This window comes from Phalacrocorax aristotelis, chromosome 14, assembly GCF_949628215.1.
Source record: "Phalacrocorax aristotelis chromosome 14, bGulAri2.1, whole genome shotgun sequence".
Lineage (NCBI taxonomy): Eukaryota > Metazoa > Chordata > Aves > Suliformes > Phalacrocoracidae > Phalacrocorax > Phalacrocorax aristotelis.
In genome coordinates, this window is record NC_134289.1 from 10,741,170 (window position 1) to 10,760,232 (window position 19,063).

The 19,063-nt window shown below is 41.6% G+C and overlaps 2 protein-coding genes across 4 annotated transcripts in view; one reads left to right on the top strand and one right to left on the bottom strand.

Moving 5' to 3' along the window:
- Nucleotides 1–1,585: 1,585 nt before the first annotated feature.
- On the bottom strand, nt 1,586–15,905 carry LOC142064404 (synaptotagmin-15-like). 2 transcript variants are annotated; one of them, XM_075109342.1, is made up of 8 exons: nt 15,086–15,905; nt 10,979–11,177; nt 10,160–10,302; nt 9,300–9,595; nt 8,310–8,480; nt 7,672–7,792; nt 4,856–5,035; nt 1,586–3,549 (listed from the first exon to the last, which is right to left on the bottom strand). In XM_075109342.1, exons 1-8 carry the CDS (start codon nt 15,090–15,092, stop codon nt 3,413–3,415), a joined length of 1,254 nt encoding a protein of 417 aa, XP_074965443.1. In that variant the 5' UTR covers nt 15,093–15,905; the 3' UTR covers nt 1,586–3,412. The 2 variants fall into 2 exon arrangements, with proteins under 2 accessions (XP_074965443.1, XP_074965444.1); XM_075109343.1 differs by lacking the exon at nt 4,856–5,035.
- A 161-nt stretch (nt 15,906–16,066) lies between these two features.
- GPRIN2 (G protein regulated inducer of neurite outgrowth 2) overlaps nt 16,067–19,063 on the top strand; it is a 33,715-nt gene continuing 30,718 nt past the window's right edge. For both annotated transcript variants that reach the window (XM_075109338.1, XM_075109339.1), the window contains exon 1: nt 16,067–18,239. The gene's annotated coding sequence lies outside the window, so the exon portion shown is untranslated. The remainder of the gene's footprint in view (nt 18,240–19,063) is intronic.

Genomic DNA, 19,063 nt, shown 5'->3' on the forward strand with positions numbered 1-19,063 from the left:
AATGTTTGGGTTTAAATGAGGTGTAACACCAATGTTGGTCCTGTATGAGTGAAAACATTCTAGGGACATTTTGAGTTTAGTAAGACTCTTGAGAACCAGACATCAGTTATATTAGAGAAATCCTAAAGATTGTTTTACGCGCTGTCAATGTGTGGTCTCATTTGGTAACTCTGGGTGGAAGTCGTGCTGTCTGGGTTGGTGAGCTGTGCGTGGCTAACCACCGAGTTCCATGTACTCTGGTTAGGTCTCTCCAGCTGACTTGGGCCCGACTGCCTCATTCTTTTATCATGATTTTTCATATCACTACTCTGACTCTTGCTTAACAGTATTGCTCCTTGCTTGAGGACATGGTTTAGTGGTGGACTGGCAGTGATAGGTTAGCGGCTGGGCTCGATGATCTTAAGGGTCTTTTCCAAACTTAATGATTCTATGGTATCCAAACTACAAATATGAGACCGTTGTTCAATGTTTACAGAATTATGTTACATTTATTAAAGTTGTTTCTCTGGTTCCTATCTTCACTTTAGTAATCCTGTGTAAAATTTCTAGGTCTTGCTGCCTTGTGTTTTACTACTTCAGACTCTTCTCCCTGCCTTTCAAACAGGAAGCCATTTTACCTTCTGTCCCTCCATCTAGCATAGAGATTTCTGAAGGAGGTTTCCGGTCCTTTATTACCTGTAATGCATCTTGCTCCCTTTCAGTTTCATCAAGCTGCTGCTTTTAGAATGTCCTGTTATATTGGGAGCAAGCAATTATCCAGCAAACCCATCTGGTCTCTCATTTCCTCACTTAGAGGAAGGATAGAGTAGCACAGAAGGCAGTGATCATTAGGCTTCCTAAAAGACTGGCATAGGTGTAATTTTAACTGGGAGAGAAGGTAGGGTAATGACCCACCAGGGAATATAAATAGTTTGAGTAGCGGTAAGGCTTCTGCTCTAAGATCCCATTCTCTAAGGCAAGGATGTAACCATTATTCATGTCTATTCTAAAATGGTGGTAAATTGCTGCTCACTGTCATTTGATGGCATGGTACTTTCATTAAGTTACATGCTAGGTCTATTGCAGAGCTGTAGAGATTCCTGTATTTGTCAACAGTAATGGGAAGTATTGAGGAAGGTGTCACACTTTGTATGATCCTGTACCTGTTTCTCGTGTATTTCTTGGATGGGCGTTTTCTGTGCTATGCATCTTGGTAAAATTTTAGGGGAAAGGAAGCACTGTTAGGCACTGAGAGGTCTTGTAATCATTCCTCCTCCTCCATCTTGATATAAGTCTCAAGCACAAGACAAGATGGGTGATCCTGAGAAGGTGTCAAGTAAAAAAAAGTGCTCTATTATGTGACAGTTGATAACACTGTATTACAACTCCTTATTTAATAATGATTCTTGCTTTCCTGGAATAATTCTCTTGTATAGGAAGAGTCAAAAAGAACTTTTCTCATTTACTTCACTTGGATGACCTTGAGCAAAATCAAGTACATTGGTAAGTGCATTTAAATACGTTTCGTCATGATTTTGGCTGGAATTATTAAACACACAAACTGGAAGTATTGGTACTTTAAGAAGCACAAAGAAGAGAGACCACATCACTACAAGGCATTGTTTTATTACTTGGACTGCACCGTACATCGAGTCAGACAGGTGACTTCCACTTCAGAGGTATTTATGTCAATAGGCACGTAACATTACATGCATCTTCCTGCATAAGCTGGTGAACCAAACTGTCAAACATTCCTGGTGGCTTACATTTAGGATCTTTAATGTTTATTGGTATGTTTTAAATCACAAAGAGGGACATAATGTATTTGGTAAAAGTGCTTTATCGTAGTAACATAGTTAACATAGAGTTTATATACAGTTTTTCTTCCCGGATCAAACATGTTGCCTATTAGATTGGTTTTCAGTGGTTTTGTAGGAGAAAAATTTGAAAACACCTCTTCAGAGTTGGGGGCGTTGGCATTACTCATTTAACAGAGATATTATGAGGGTTGAACATTTTGTAAAATTCAATTAAATGTAATGAGCCTAGTCTCATCTTGTATCCAGGGGTGCAGTTGGCAAGATGGACTGAGGGTACCATGTAACAATTCAAACTGGGGATAATAAGAAGTGGAGTCTGTTATCTTACAATTCCTCTCAGATAAATTCTCATTCATAATATTTTGTTCAGATAATAACAATAGTACCAAAATGGAAAGTATTCTCATCTCCCCAGAGAAGCCTCATTTTAAAAAAAATATATTAATTAATATTATATCTTGTTTGAAAGGAAGTTGTCTTTATTTCAGCTGCAGAGATTATGGTCCTCTTGGAACATAATTGTACAAAATGCTTTGCTGCAATAGTCTGGTTCATGACTGTATGGTGTGAAAAGTACAGAGATCAGGTCCCCAGTGAACAATCGAGAGGAATGTCCTATTGATTTTGTTTTGATTAAAAATAATTGCTCTGAATTATTTTACAGAGCAGTAGTTTACTTAAAGAAAAGTCTACCACTAAAACAGACATATGTTCTGGGAGCTTAAGCTAATTGGATTTTTAATCTAAGAATGGTCATACTAGGTCAAATGCAAGGTTCTTGTAATCAGTGCTGTCTCCAGCAGAGATGTGTTTAGGGAGAAATATATGAGGACAGGACAAGGCCCCTTGTATTACTTTCTCAGAGTACTCCAGTATTCCTGCAAGCCTCCAGTTATTTGTGACTTCAGGACTTCTTTTATGCTCCTCCCTTAGTGTCAATACAAAGCGTTGTACCCTGGGGTCAGCTGAAAACATCCCGAGTTACCGCAAGAAATATACCATGCTGGGGGACGTGAACAGGTGCTTCTAGGTCTTTGATCAGTAAACACTCAGTGTTTTCCACCATTCATGTTCAAAAGAGGTTTTAAATATAATGTCACTATTTTAAATAAATTGTAAATTTAGTAGACAGTCAACATCTTTTGGGCTTTGTCTGTTTTGGCATGCTTACTGGGCTTCCCTCCCTTTTGCTGAAACTGCTCTGTCCGTGATGATGCAATGCAGCGGACAGTTAGACCTGGTATCATCTCTGACAATTCTTAGGTCATTTTGGGTTCTATCCACATGGATGATCATTTGTGCCCAGAACTCATGACCAAGAATTGGAATTTAGTAGTCAAAATAATTCAAACTGGGAGATCATATTTGTCTTCCTGTTTTGCTTACCCTGCTGCATATTAATTTCATTGGAAATACATTTTGAAGAGAGGAAGGATAGAGTTCCATCCTAGCAGGGAGCAAGTGTTTGTGTTTGGGCAAGAAAAGGATTTACTTACTTGATTCTTGTCTATTAGGAGTGTAAAATGGTCAAAGATTTTGCACCCTTCACCATTAGGTTATGAAAGATGATGAGACCTTTTCCATTTTACGGTCGATGTTTTTATCCGTGCTGTTTACGTGCTGTGGCAGAGAGCATGCCATCGTTTAACCAACTCCTTGGGCTTGCTGAGCATTTCATTCCAGTGTTCTAGTTCTTTGCCGCGGGTGTACATGAAAGGCCCGACTACTACCTGTCCTAGCAGATGTGTTTCTGGGGAAAAAAAGCAAGCAGTTAGTGATTAACACATGTAAGTCCTTCTCTGAAATCCTTACCTAAATTAGAATATTGTATTTCTCTAAGTAATGCACGTTCTGAATGTTCCTTTTAAACCAAAATTTTCATCAAGGGATTTGCTCTAGATTTCAGGTTCCGTAGTTTGCACGTGCTAAGATTCAGCACTAAAAGGGACTGCGGTACGTAGGTATATAGTCAGTTCAGTCCTACCCTACTGCCTGCACTCTGAACTGCAGTCAGTTTAAGGCACACAGATCTGCATCTGCCCAGCCCCTCTACCTCAAGTGTACTGCGGAAGCGTTTGGGGCATCAGCAACCTTAGCAGGATTCATATGGTGCTCTAGCTTCGGAAAGAATACATTTAGTTACTGACACAGCTGGGGGTCACAGTATGTGGGTTGCCACTGGCCACCCTCTGCCAATCAGCAGATGGTTTCTTCATGCCTGAACTTCTCAGCTGTGGATGGGGAAAAATAATTCAAACCTGCCTTACATGAACTTCAGAAAGTTTGGAAAGCATTTGGCTGTCTGCAAATGAAAATGATGAAAGGCTTGGGCACTGATCCTAGTTCTTGTCAATCCTCAAAGCCAAAGCACCTGCCCAAAATCTCACGTAAAGGAATTTGTTTAGGAGTGTATGACTCCATATGAGGGTATTAATGTTTCATTATTGAGATCGTATTAGCAGTGCAGGGAAGATGATATTCTTGTGAGCAGTGGAAATATTGAATTCTGATTTGCTTCTCTAAGCAGAACTCTTTAATGGATTCTCTGACAATTAGTAAGAGGTGACCTCAAGCATCAGTTTTTCTGCCAGGGAACGGGGATGTCTGTAATCTCTCTTTCTTCCTTCTCACTGCTTGAACCACTGTGATAATTAAAATTCCTATTCCTCTTTGAAATTTGGTTAGGAACTGTGAACGGCCTCAACATTTTGGTGGTTGGGGATATACACGTGCGTGTTCACAGAACATAATGGCATAAGCTTGTTTTCTTAGCATACCAGAACAAAACAGAAGTACAACACCTTGTACTGGCAGTGACTAGCCTACAGTTACCTTACTCATGTCTTCCATTAAATTTATCTTCAGCCTCTAAAAGAGAGACACATACTGCAAATAAATAGTTCTGCTTTTTAAAGAAACAGCCTGTGAAATACCTCAGACCTTTTATATGTTTTATGATTATTGCTGAAAAGCAATTAGTTCCTCCCAGGTTTAAATATCTCTGCAGTATGTAAGAGATTTATGACATCTTAACTGTAATAATTTATATAGCTTACTTTCTCCTGTGAGGCTCTGGAGCACAGAGAGACTCAGGCTTGCTGTATCCAGCTCTGTCTGATCTGCCTTGAAACTGAAGGTTTCATTATACACTGGATTGGGAGATCCCAGAACAGCTGCTGTCTTTTTACTTTTGATGAATTTATTATGGTTCATTAATGAGACTTTGACATACACACCTTGGAGAAAATGAAATTCAAGAAGAAAATACATCAGAGGCAGTTGGGAGAAAGCTTAAGGAATTTCTTGCCTTCAGGAGTCGATATTAAGTATAAAATTAGATGATGAATGATTCGGGAAACATGCATGGCAATGCATGACATTAAGCAGGGAGTACACAAAGTACTTAGGGTGCAATTCTGCAGTGCGCTTTCCAATTTGAGCTGTTAAAAGGAGCAGTCGTATTCTTACCCTGCATCCTTGATATTATATTCCTGTACTTTCCCTTCATCTGGTGGAGGCTGTTTTTTGAAGGCTTGGTTTGTTGGGTCAGTAGTTAATTTCATATATTTGCTCACATGATTGTTTGATCCATACAAGGGAGGCCGGCTGTGAGGGAGGAGCCGTGTCGTAGAGCTGCAGCCTGCGCTTGGATTGAAGACGTTTCAGGGGAACAGATTCTCCTAGTCAAAGAATCCTTAAACTAAAGGTTTTACTAATGACTTCTAGCCCTGTGATAAGAATATTCTTTAGAATATCTGAGAAGATCAACGATCTCCACTCTTTCCTCTAGGAAATGTTACAAAAATTGTGTGCGAATATGGGAACAAGAACAACAAAAGAATTTTGCTTTGCTTCCTGAAGGGGACCTTCGTGCTGTGGTCTTATTCAGTATATCTTTGACAACGAGATCCAAAGCAGCCTGAAATTTTCCATTCTTCCCTATCCTTCTACAAAACTTAGTGACAAGCATGTAGAAATTTCATCTTAATTGATGGCTGAAGAGTTGTTCTTTTCCAGTCAAGCAGTAATCCAAGCAGTAAACCATGCTGCTACTGTGTGTATGACTCCCTGCTATTGAGTTTATTAAGGATAATCTGTATAGCAAAAATTATTAGAAATGTCAGGACTGAGACAGCCTTGATGGACCCTTAATGTCTCCTTGCTATTTCCACAAACCCAGAAGGTGCAGGATTACTAGAACAGACTTTTTTAATGACAGAGCAGCCACCTGAGTGCTATATATGGCAAGAGTTACTATGTAAACTGCTTGCACAAAGTCTGACTTTTCATTACTTTCTTACTACTACTTAATACCTTTAATTCAGTAATTTGAATCTAAAACTAAATGTCTCCTTGCTGTCCTACACTGCATATCTTCCATCAAAGATTAGCGTTGCACTAATCCCTGTTAATATAGAAAACCTTTTATTCCAGTTTCTTCAGGATTCTTCAGGATTTAATGTCTGTGGACATTAAGTCATACTTGAAGGGCATTATCAAAGGAAATAACACCCAGTTTATTTAGTTTTCCTTTTTTTTTCTTAGTACTATCTTCTGGAAAATCGCCTTCTGGCAGCTCTTCCTTCTAGAGCCTGCCCATGACTCTTGCTTATTATGATAACCTGAAGTATACCAGCACTAAAATAACATGGCAGATTAACGTTAGATTTGTAGGAAGAAACACAGAGTTCTGGCTCTCTGTGCTACAGAACTTCACAACAACCTGCAGACAGAGACATGATGTGTTAAGAAGTGTGTTTCCTCCTCTTGTAAAGCTATTGAGATGAAGCAAAATTAGAGCATTTGCTCTTAGTTCATCGTGCTGCTTTGTTCATCTGCCACAAACCAGTCATATTTTTTTTTTTCTGGCCATCCTTATCTTAGTTATGTTTTCTAAAACTCATACATGCTGTAACATGTTTCTCTTTCAACAAGTGCACATTCTGCTTGTTGTAAACCTCCATAATCTCACCATCTTACTGAGCATTTCTTCATTCACGAGTTTCACCCTAAACAAAGCAAATTTATCCCTAACATTATGAATGCAGATTTACTCATTTAGAGGGCATCATTTCTAAAGTTAAACACCCTGGTAACAGCCCACTCAAAGAAACTTCAAAAAAACTTCATAGCTGATGCATCTACATAGAGAACTAAACATCTTTTTAACTGCTGGGTGTATTTTGCATTTACACTGTTTAGTTCGAAGCTCTGCAAAACAATCACTACAGCTTCAAACACAAGTTTGGTTCTTCCATCTATTTTGGCTTCAAGTGTTTAGTTTTTTAACAGATTTTTGAGGCAATTTCTATGCTCAATGTCTCTAAGGCCTAGGACACATGAGCATGATGTACCAGGAAAACCCCACTGCAGCAAGGGAGAGAAATTGTGACCACATGCCATGGTCCTTAGAACAACGGCCAGGCTGTCCTGAACTGGGAATCCTTTCCCAGTTCAGTTCTCCCCAGGACAGCTGTTCAGCGTTAAGCAGTTGTCCTGCAGCTGTTACCTCTGGGCTATTGCCTTGAGGCGATTCTGTTAATGTCAGTGTCCCCTGAAACACCACCTTCTCTGGATTGGGGTGCAGCCAAGGGCCGTTGCTCACTGTATTAAAGCAGGAGTTAAAAAAACACTACTGTTGACTTGAGACAAACCACTTACTATGAAACAAAACGAAAATATAGCAGAACTGGGCTATCTAAATCTGTTTACCCCAGTAACAAAGTATGGCTTATTTCCACTCCAAATAAACATTTCGGTGATTTAATTTTTCTTTTCAGAGTCACTCAGCACAAGCCTGGGTGGACAGAAGAGGAAGGACAAATGAAACCAGGAATTTTGGAGCTGATAGCAGAGCGGAAACCACACTTACTGGCAGCATGGCTCTCCTCCCGGAGCTTTAATCCTCTTGCCCTCAGAACCACTACAGTGAGACGGCCCAGGTAGTCGTTGTAGCTGAGGGAGAACTGGATATCACCGTAGTCTGAAGGAGGCTTTGGAAGCAGAAGAACGCTTGTCAAATTTATCTGAAAAACTTTCTCTTCACACGGACAAATGGGGGTGGGCAGTGGGGGAGTTCTTCATACTAGCTGTTTCTGCCACACCACTGCATGTGAGTGAATTGCAATGGCTTTATTATGCTGTTGTGACATTTGATAGAACCCATTAACCAGCCTTCCTGAACCTTTGAATTCCTATCTCTTCCAGGTGATGCTTATTTCCTTGCCTCTTCTGGTTTTTTTGTGCTCTTACTAATTCAAAACAGAAGGAAACACTTTCTTACATGCCTGTCTCCTACCTCATGTGTCTGTTCCCAAGCAGTTGGATGACCCCTGTACAACAGCTATGGATCTGCAGGTTGTTAAGATGGGAATTTTGATTCCAAATGTTTATCAAATACTTTTGCATTTGATGTATTTGATAGAACATACTTCTGCTTCAGCCGTACCCCTCCAATACTTGCAAGATGACTGAAGTTCCACAATGCCAAGCAGCCTGGGATCACATTACCTCCAAGTTTTCTTTCTCCAGATCTCTCCATATGACTAGTTTGTTGTCATCAGTTAATGTTTCATTTTTCAGTGGGAAGATAACTTGGCCTAGGAGATGATGCTTCTTCTGCTTATCAACATGATAAACCAAAAACTTCAGAGTCCTTTGGAGCAACATTTTACTGGAAACCTGTACAGGAAAAGGAAGAATTAATAATTACAAAACATGTGAGACTTCTCTTCTGTAGCATGACTTCAAAGGAAGAATTTTTCAAAGTATGCTAAAGGTAGGTGGAGATTTCCTTTGATTATTTGAAGTCTATTTTCTTAATTTTTCTGAAGTTTTAGTTATGCAGGAGTCTAAAGATCCAAGCAAAACCAGAATGAGTTCACTTGAAAAATGTGAAGTTAGCTGGGGGTTTTTCAACTCATATAGATCTAGTGTTATACGATGCATCCACTTCCAGACACAAATGCTTAGAAATCTGTAAACATTCAATTTTCAGTTGTCTGAAACCCAAACGTTTTTGGGTTTAACGCTTTTGGCTTGTGACACCTGCTCAAAGCCTCCTGCTCAAAGCCCAGCTCCTAACTTTACAGCACTATACAAATAGTATACCAGACATCTCATGAGTCCTAGTTTCTAGCCGGCTTCCACGGCACAGAAACTAAAAGCTATGAAAGCATTACTTCAGCGTAGGTTGCTTCTGGACTTTAGAGCTGCTGGGTGTAACTGTTCAATCATACTTTAAACTGGAGTTTTCATCATTCCCAAGGCAAGTCCTGGAATCCTCAGCTTTGGTGCAGACCACAAGCAAGATCAGCTCTGGAGCCACAGACTTAAGTAGCCCAGGATCCGCAGAAGCCCCAGTAATAAATCCTATCTCCAGTGGAAATGACTTGTATCTTGGCAGAAGCGTGTAGAGAATTACTTTTCCCAAAACATGTACTGTAATTTGACAAGTCAATACTTTAAAACAAAAATCTGCTTCATCAAAAGGAAAACTACCTGAAACACAAAGTTTTCATCAAACTGCGGGTTAAGGGTTTTGCGTTTTGTTTTGGACTGCAAGTAGCTTCTTTCATCAGGCAGCAAGTAGATTTTCACAAATGGACTGCAGGAATCAGCAGGAGGCTGCAGCTTTCTGACTTTGATCAAGGAGACGAGGAGCCTTTCTGACTCTTGCTCGTACTCTATGGAGAACCAGAGGCGGCCAATGTTGCCTTCAGGAAAATCCGTCTCACTTTTGTCTTCAGGAAACTTGTACAGCTCTGGGTTAATGGTCCCTACAACATAAGCTCCAGCTGCATGAAATGAAAAACAAGCACCCTCAGATTAGTCTCAAGACTGTAGCAGGCATTTTTATAACCACTGCTGTATTAAGGAAATCACATTAATCTCTTTATTAACAATCAATTTTTCCATAAACTTAGTATTTTAATTCCTTTTCCCTCAAATCTGGGGGAGTAATTGTAGGCTGCACCACTTTCCTTCTCTTTCTCTTATTCCCATGACTGTACCTTGATGGTTCGGGGTATTTGTTGTTGCAGACTGCAACTGGTCACCCTGCTGTTTCTGGGGACAACAATCAGACTTCCTGTGTTGCGCTCGTGTTGTGCCTTTACAAAACACAGAAGCAGAGATCACTTTCTCTGCCGCATGTGTAAGGTCCCACAGCAGTGCGAGCAGAACGGCTGCATTCTGGCCCGATTCCTCACTCTATATAAACAACATGTATACATAGAGTGTTTAGGGCTCGTACTGTGTAACACTATGCCCGGTATGCCCCAATAAACATGCTTCAGAGTAATAGAGTTACACTTTTAAAAAGTACCCTTAACAAGAGTCCCGTTTTTGCAATGCCATACCCAAAGAATGAAATGATGACCGTGGCCCCGACTGAGGAATCATGTAGGGGTCAGTGTCTTCCTGAACCTGTTCTTCGTTCGTCAGGTTAATCCGGTCTCGCCCATGCAGCGTTGGTGGAATGATAAATGGAATGCTTCTGGATCTGCTCGAGACGACAACAGCTAGTGACTCTTCTGGTTCAGATATAGAAGCCAAACTTGCTAACAGTAATAAGGTTCTGTTCTTCTCTCACTGTTTTGTAAAAGTTCCATGGAGATGAGTAGGTAGGTTCTGCAATTGATGTTATTTGTACAATGCCTAAAGGCCCAGCGAGGGACATCAGAACTTAATTTTTCAGACAGATCCCTCACTTTTTCCCTTTCTTCTCCTTTAGAATTGATCTTTCAAAAGGAAAGGAACAATTAATGGCAGCTGCTTATTGTAGAGTCCCAAAGCCCTGCAGTAACTTTTTCTGAGAGGCTCCTTCCTGACCCGAAGTCCTATTGTTTAGTTCTCAGATGCTTCGTTATGAGACCGCCAGGAATGACTCCGGAACGTAGGCTGAATATGCCTAGGTAACAGATAAAGCTATCCAGGCACCAGTTACACTTGAATGTATTATCTCTGTCACATAAATCAGAAATAATTATTGCATTCATAACTACAGAAAGTATTATCTTCCTAAAGGAACAAAACAGAACGACTGATGTTTTCATATAATGTAGGGGTCTCATTTACTTCTGTACATGCATATATTCAGATCACCCCCTCATTTGAAATTTGACAGCTTGAAATAAATTTCCAACCATGTATGCTTTAAAAACAAAACAAAACTATACCTTGTGCTTTTTAGTTGAATTTCAGAAGTCGAATGATCCTGAAAAATGGCATTTGCGTTTGTTGTTTTGACAGGACTGGTGAGCTTTTCGTAAGAAAGGAGGCAGCAAAATTTCTTCCAGAGCAGGTATGCAACTATTCCAATGAGAACAAATAAAAGGATCCCTCCTATTATACCTCCAGCAACAGCAACTGCTTGTTCTGTTCAAACACAGAAGCACATGAAGCATCATAGGAGGATCAAAGTAATGTACATTTTGGGGGGAGACAGGAATATTAAAGCTGACAAACTTATTTGATTTACATTCCAAAATTATTTTTAAATGAAACGTTCCACTCACATGCTTTTGTCTTTGGTTATAGCACGATGCAACACGTGAAGATGTATGACATCAGCAGTGAGGGTTTAGAAAGTGTTCAGATATGCTGGCACTGACTGCAATGAAAGAGACTATTGACAGGAAAAAAAACCCCAAGCCCAAGGAGTTGTTTGGGCTCTTCTTTTACATTAGCATAAGCATTTACTTTAGCGTGGTAGAAGTGCTAGAGCGTTCATAAGAGAGGAAAAAGAAAACTCAGGAGCACCTAGTACAAAAGATACCGTTATTTTGGTTTGGTTTTGTCTTCCAAATATTCATCTATGTTGAACTGAGACTAGATCCTGGCACAAGGAACAAAGCAGAGCTCTGGGTTGTTTTCTTTCTGAGGATGTACGTGTTTCCTGATCAGTGAAGTCAAACTTAAGTATCCATTAAAGACTGTTTCCTGAATCTCGTTACTTCAGATAAAACCAAATCCTATATAATTTGGGGTTTGGTTTTTTTTCTCCCTAATGAAATTGAAAACTTAATAAATATCTTAAATACGAATATGAGGAATATTGTTGTGAGAATTTCTCACCAGACCAAGGGTACACAATTGATAATGGGCTCAGTTCATTGTTTTCTGAAGTTTGCTGAGTATGTTAAAGGTTGGAAAGACCACTTGTGCACTGCACCTTATACCCCGCCTGTCTTGGCCTACCACTGAACTAGTGCGGGTGCATGGGGACGTGACTAGGTCTCAACTGAGATGTGATCCTACCAGAACATCCTCCATCTGAAAATGAGCCCAAACTGCAGCTGTGGGAGGCAGCTCAGGGGCAGCTGAGTACTGTGTACTGCCAGTCCTCGGGGTCTCCCCTGAAACTGATGCAACGAAGCGACCTAGTGTTCCCTTACAACTGGTCCTGACATTTTTTTCCCCTCTTCTCTGCTTTTAGGTGGAGATAACTATGATTATGCTTTATTCCTTCCTCCTTTTTATCTGTCTGTGCTTGGCAGATACCTTGCAGTTAGCCACCTCTACATGATGGTACGAGTAAATAACAATGCAAGCACAAAATAATCTGTCAACACTAGTAGTAGTTCTGCATAAGAATTCAAAATTAATTTGATACAGTTTATTGATTAGAGCTAATAAAGACTATAGGAAATGAGTTGCAAATACATGCATTACTGATCTCTTCCACTGTTGCCATGTTGCAATAAGTGATATGAAATGTCCTTCAGCTACAGGACACTTATGTAAATACCTTGTGCTATAAACTTAACCTGGCCGTAGTGCTTCAAAGGCCTTTATCTGATCCTATCTCATTTTCCTGCCTTTGGTACAGTCACAGGAGCCAACTTATTTTTGCAGCTCCCCTCCAGGTGTGTTGCCTTAGCTCTGGGCAGGAATTGGCTGGCTGCTTCCCCATGAGTCACGTAATCGCTCCTGTCTCCCAGCACCATGGAGCTACCACCCTGCCCGTGGCTGTTCTGCAGCAACGGGCACCTTGCTGTCCTTGCAACACGTAAGTGGGCTGAATAGCTTTCAGCATTCAGCCAGGCTATTAGTACGATAGTACTAGTACAATAGTACTAGTACAAGACTTATTCTGAGGAACAGGAAACAAGTACTTATTTGGTATGGGTGACTACTAATACAGAGGCAAGCCTGGTTGTGCTACGCTGGTAACTTATTTTTCTTTCATAAGAATGCACAGTATGAGGAAACGTGTAACAAATGCAGTCCTGAGCATGAAAATTCTCTGTGTGTGTTCCTTTTAGTGTTGTAGGGCACGCTCAAGTGTGTCTTCAGCCAGATTGCCATTTTATTGCAGCTCAGAAGGCCTGACACAGAAAAAATGCTTTAGTTTAATGTCCATGAACGTAATAGAAATTAATGGTTCACTTCATACAGGTATACTATTAACAATACAAATGTTTATATGGCTGGTGATTTTACTGTCTGATATATCAGTATCTTAAAGGTAAACATTTCAAGCAGGCTCAACAGGGCTCTAACTTGTCCTCTCCATTCCCAAGTCTTCAGTGCTCTCAGCAGCAGCCCTGTGCTCCCCCGTAACCAGTTTGTCACCGTTTGCCATGAAGGACAGTAAGCTGAGGTGTGCTGTAATGCAACATCTAATACAGCAGCTGGTCACTGATTTTGGAGTAAAAGAACTTTGTTAATGAGTTTAATGTACTGAATTTGTTCACTGCAGAATGATAAGCATATTATGACTCACCTACTACTGTTGGCTCAAATTCTGCTATTTTATTTTTACACAGTGGTAGACATGAGGTAAAGTTTGACCTAGTTCAGTAAAGCTACCTGTGATTTAATGAGGGTAAGGAGAATTTGGCTCACATTTAGCCCATCTTATCTGATTAGATCAGCGACAGAACCAGTAGTTTAGGGCACAATGTAGCACTAGTCACAAAATCAACCATTGAAATAAGGTGAATCCATTGTGTGCAGGGAAAAAATATGTATCTCTTTCAGTAACTACCTGTCATTATGAGAAATTGATGCGTGGTGCTCTGCTGTGGTACGGGATCATAGCAACTGGAGATGGAAGAGACCTGCTGGACCATTTCATCTCCAGGTGGGCTGTGCTGGGGGACTGTCCACTGTTGAAATGGTGCTGACCTTTAGTTAGTGCAGTATTAAGTTTTTCAGTAAAAGTACTGTAAAAAGACTTATCCTAGCACAGAGAACGTTGATGGTCATCTGTCTCCTTTGGATTGGATCCTTGCTTGGTGTCTCATGGTATGCTTTTCATAGAATCATAAAATCATTAAGGTTGGAAAAGACCTCTAGGATCAAGTCCAACCATCAACCCAGCACCCCCAGGCCTCCTAAACCATGTCCCCAAGTGCCACATCTACACATCTTTTGAACACCCCCAGGGACGGTGACTCCACCACCTCTCTGGGCAGCCTGTTCCAATGACTGACCACTCTGTCAGTAAAGAAATTTCTCCTAATACCCAATCTAAACCTCCCCTGACACAGCTTGAGGCCATTTCCTCTCGTTCTATCACTAGTGACCTGGGAGACCAACCCCCACCTCACTGCAACCTCCTTTCAGGCAGTTGCAGAGACAAGGTCTCCCCTCAGCCTCCTCCTCTCCAGGCTAAACCCCGCCCAGCTCCCTCAGCCATTCATCAGACCTTGTAAATTTTATAAACTTATATAATCTCCTCATAAGACTTTTAATAAGCTTTTCTTAAACTTTGCAGTAAGCCTTTTGGAGTTATGACCAGGCAGTCCTCCATCAAAAGCTTTAATATTTGTAATATTACAATTATACATTAATATATGTAAATATATATTATATACAAAAATACAATATATACTCAGATTTCACATTTACAGTACAGTAACGTAACAGGATATACATTTTAGATGTTCTATAAATACTATATATTTATATACCCATTTACGGTATACATATTTAAATACTCAGATGTATTCACATTTACAGTACAGGCGTAGGTCCCCTATAAACCAAGTTATTTGGGGTGGGGGTTAAACCCCGTGCCCTGGCCGTGCCTGTCTCCCGGGCCAGGCTGCGGGAGCCCCCAGCGCGGGGCGGGGGGTTCGGGGGGGCCCCGACAGCCCCGCGAGCTCCGAGGCAGCTTGGAGCCCGTTTCTGCCCCAAACCTTCCCGCAGCGCTCACGGGGGGGGGGGGGGCTGAGGGTTTCCGAGGGGGGCAAAAGCTGTTGTCCGGGGCGGCCGAGCCCCCCGTCCCGTCCCGTCCCGTCCCCCCCGCCCCGCCGGCAGAGCCCCCCGGCACTCACCGGGCATGGGTGCGCGGCCCCTCGGTCACAGCCCGGGTCCCCCACGGGCACCGGCACCGCCCCCCCACCGCTGCTTAAGGGCCGGGGGCGGCCCCTCCCCGGCCCGCCCCCCCCGGCCTCACGGGGGGGGGGGCGGGGGGGTGTGGAAAACCGAGGTACACGGGGACGTCTGGGGTTCTGAGCAGACAAAAAGGCAGGGGCACAACCGGATCCTTCCCGAGACCGTCCGTGCCCAGCCGGGCCCCGCTGCCAGCCCCTGAGGGACCCCCGGGGAGGGGGAGGTCCGCCCCGGCTCTGCAGGGGGAAGGTGCAGAGGAGCAGCCCTGCCTCCCCCTAAATCTTCTGCCAGCCCTAAAACAAGCCCTGCGCGACATCGGCTGCGTGAGATAGCTTTGCAAAATTGCTGTTCTGCTCAGAAAAAGACTTCGGTATTAGTAGCTTAGTTCTGAAAACTGGGGTGTGCGAGAAATTAACACGCGCCTGCTTCAAAGTTTGAGCAAAAAAGCACAGAGGAAGGCAGAAAGTCTGCTCAGACCTAATGGCGATTGCAGCCTTTCCTATTTGTATTTATTAATGCAATGGTCTCTAATCTCTTGCATGTGTAATAAACACAACCAAACAGATCTTAACCAGCAAAATTACCTATGTGTGGTTTAGAAACAAAATTATTCACCTTCACTTCTCACCTACTATCGCTTGCTTCTTTCCCAGCCAGCACAAAAAGAACCTATGCCTTGCATTTAACAACGGAGTCCCATGGAGAGGACAAGGGGGAATGGACACAAGTTGCTCCTGGGGAGATTCCGACTGGACACGAGAGGGAAATGTTTCACAGTGAGGACAGTCACCACTGGAATAATCTCCCCAGGGAAGGGGTTGGCTCAGCCACGTTGGACACCTTCAAGACTCAGCTGGACAGGGCGCTGGGCTGTCTTGTCTAGGCTGGGCTCTTCCTAGAAAGGTTGGACTAGATGGTCCCTGAGGTCCCTTCCAGCCTGGGATGCTGTGATCTGTGAACTGTTTGTATTATACGTGCTTGTGTGTTCACAACTATGGCATGTGTTTGCATAGTGCCGTTTAATCTAAAAGCCAAAGGAATGCATAGGAAATAAACCAGTAGGATTCTAATGAAATATCATCCGTTTCTGTGGAATCCTAGAATTCTTTTAATTGTATTTAAAATGTTCCCCTGTAGATGTAGTGCGATTAGCTTTTTCAATTAATTTTTAGTTCTCCATAAGTAAGAATCTAGATAATTTTTACTCTAAAAAGCTCCATATATTTCAGTTCTGCATGTTTAATATAGCTATTACACAGATATTGCAAAGTCAGTCCTTTTACTATTCTTATTTCTACACTGAATTAGTAATAATATTGTCATATAGATTTTTGCTCAGCAGTTTTGCACTTGTCAGGATAACGTCCATACGCAAGTTTGAGACAACTGAAAGTTTTGAGTTGTGTGGCAAGACAACTGCCTGCGTTCTTTACAGTGCTCTCGCTCGAGCGCGCTTTTATGCCAGCGTGAGGAGCGGTAAAGTTGCTTTAAGTATGCGACTGCTTTGCGGAACGCGGCTGCACAGTTAAGCCGATCCCAGCCAGATGCGCTCTCTCCGAGGCAAGCTGTGCTTCTTGTGTTGGGTGCGAAGCGTGTTGTACGCCTGGGGTAGGCGATAACCGTCCGCTGATTCAGCTCTTGATTCAGGGGATGGGACGGGGTGAGCTTGGAGGAGCAGATGTCCCCCTTCCAGGTTCCTGTGGAAGGAATTAATGGTGATACTACGAAGCAGGGAGCTTTAGTTTTGATTCTGTGCTATACCACAAATCTCCCGTCCTCTAGTCTTTCTGTGCTGAGTTCTAGCACAGGCTGGAAATCAAAATACAGGACGTGAGAAATCTCTGATTATTGATCTCCTTCCTAGCCCTAATTCTTCACAGGTTCCCTGTTTCATCCTATACATTATGACACTTGAACGAACTAAAATTAGTTAATATAAACCAAACGTACAAATACTGCTTGCCATGCATGTGAATGCGTCTGCCTCTAGGATGAAGCATAGGAGAGCCCAGGAGCAACAGGTGAAGGATGTTTCTCTGCATCCACTGTGCATTTCATTACGGCCCTGATCGTTTCCAGCCAGAAGCTGGTGTGATTTCCTTCATTCTTCTAAAAGCCCAGCTCCAATTTCAAATATAAGATAATGCTGATCTGCCCTCATTTGCATACTGTAACTTCACGATTGTATCAGAGAGAATTCTGGAAAAGTCCTTAGAGGCTGCCCGTCTGCCTAAGTTTGGGCATTTTAACAAGTCCGTTCATTTCAAGTACATAGTATTGCCTTAAGAAATATGTATTCTGCACATTCCAGCTTTGCCCAGGGTTGATTCACACTCTCTGCTTCTCAGCTGATGCTGTGAATATTTATTCAGTTGTGGTTTTCACCTGCTGGATTTCAAAAATAGTTTTGTTTTCTCAGAGAAACCTTATCTCCAGAACAGCTGAGAGCAAGCTGAGTATTTAATGGTTTGTGGACCTAGATAATGCATCATAAATATTCTAAGTTTCTAGTCCATTTTTTGTAACATTACATATATATTTTTCAGTGTGCATACCTATATCTCGCTTCTTACCGTAAAAACTTGGCCTTTAAAAGGCCACATTGAAATTCCATTTGTAACCACAAAATCATATTTACTATACTTCAGGATAATCACCGAGATATCCTAGTTTAGAATCCAGGGTAAGGGATTCTCCCCCCACTTTTTAATGGTTTTTGTAGTACTAGCGACAAAAGTAAGGAGTCAGGCCCCCAAGTGGCAGTAGGTATTTCTCAAGTATGTTTTCCTTTGTGTTCTGTTTTTCTAACTCTGCTGGCATGTTCCTATGGTGTTTCTGAAATTATACATTCCCATGAAATTGCATAGCTCGCCATCTGGGGAGATACCAAACACTGTAGTTTTTATTGTGTATGTCAGACACCTCTCTGCTTACAGGCAACTTAGTTGCTTTGGTGGAAGTTAGTCTTGTTTCGAACGCTGAAGTGATGGTACCATTTTTATGGCTGCTCAGGTGGAGGCTTTCTTCTGGTTTTGGCAAAGCCGCGACTGATGCTGAGAAGGCAGACGTGGTTACTGGAAGAGATGTGTAGAACAGGTAAGCCTGAAAATCTGCTGTAATGTTGCTCTTAAACCCTCTGAAAACCAGAAGTTAGAAAGGGATTAGTCTCTCAAGGAATTGATTTAAAAATTCAGAACACTCGAGCTAAAGAATAGTCTGTCACAAAAGAGTTTTTAAAATGTGTTAATTTAAAAATGGCGTTGTCACATTGCTCGTGAGGCACCAACATAAGTAACACGTTTGCATCATTTATCAAACAGTGTTCTTGTAGTTTCCACTAGAGTGGGTGAAATTGAAATGGATATATTATTTTAAATCGGATATCTTTGAAGTATTTGCTCGGCACCTTTTGTACCGTTCTGTTTACGATCAAGCTGACTGCATGTAATTACTTAATGCTGTTTGTAGGAACGCCTCATGACAGAGAACAGAGAAATACTTCAGGAAGGTCTAGCTGTAGAATCACAAGCATCAGTAGATCCTTCTAATGATAAGTAATTCTAGCATAATTCAGTTGACATTTTCCCTCTACAGTCTAATCCCTACTGTAATTTACTAATAATCTTAAGGTTACAACAAATCCCTTTCAATGAAAGGATTTTTAAAAAAATCTTTTTTTTTAATTTTAATCCCATTTGGCAGCCCTAGAATAATCTTTAAATCCAGGCATTTTAATTTAAATATATTCAGGTTGTTCCGCCTTCTCACCTGCTTCCTTGTATTTGTGAATTTTGACTTTCACATTGGTGGGACCTTCAGCTAGAATGGCGTTGAGAAAGAGGTAGAGTTTTTTCCGATTAAAATACGACTAATTTTATTGAGGCTGCTGAATCAGTCAGGGATGTAATAGATTAGGGTCT

What these genes read in the sequence shown, in the direction of transcription:
- LOC142064404 (XM_075109342.1), bottom strand. An exon ending in GTCATCATTTCATTCTTTGG is followed by an intron (nt 9,596 to 10,159) that starts GTATGGCATTGC and finishes CATTTCATGCAG; the next exon opens with CTGGAGCTTATGTTGTAGGG. An exon ending in CCAGAGCCTCACAGGAGAAA is followed by an intron (nt 3,550 to 4,855) that starts GTAAGCTATATA and finishes TTTTTTCCCCAG; the next exon opens with AAACACATCTGCTAGGACAG.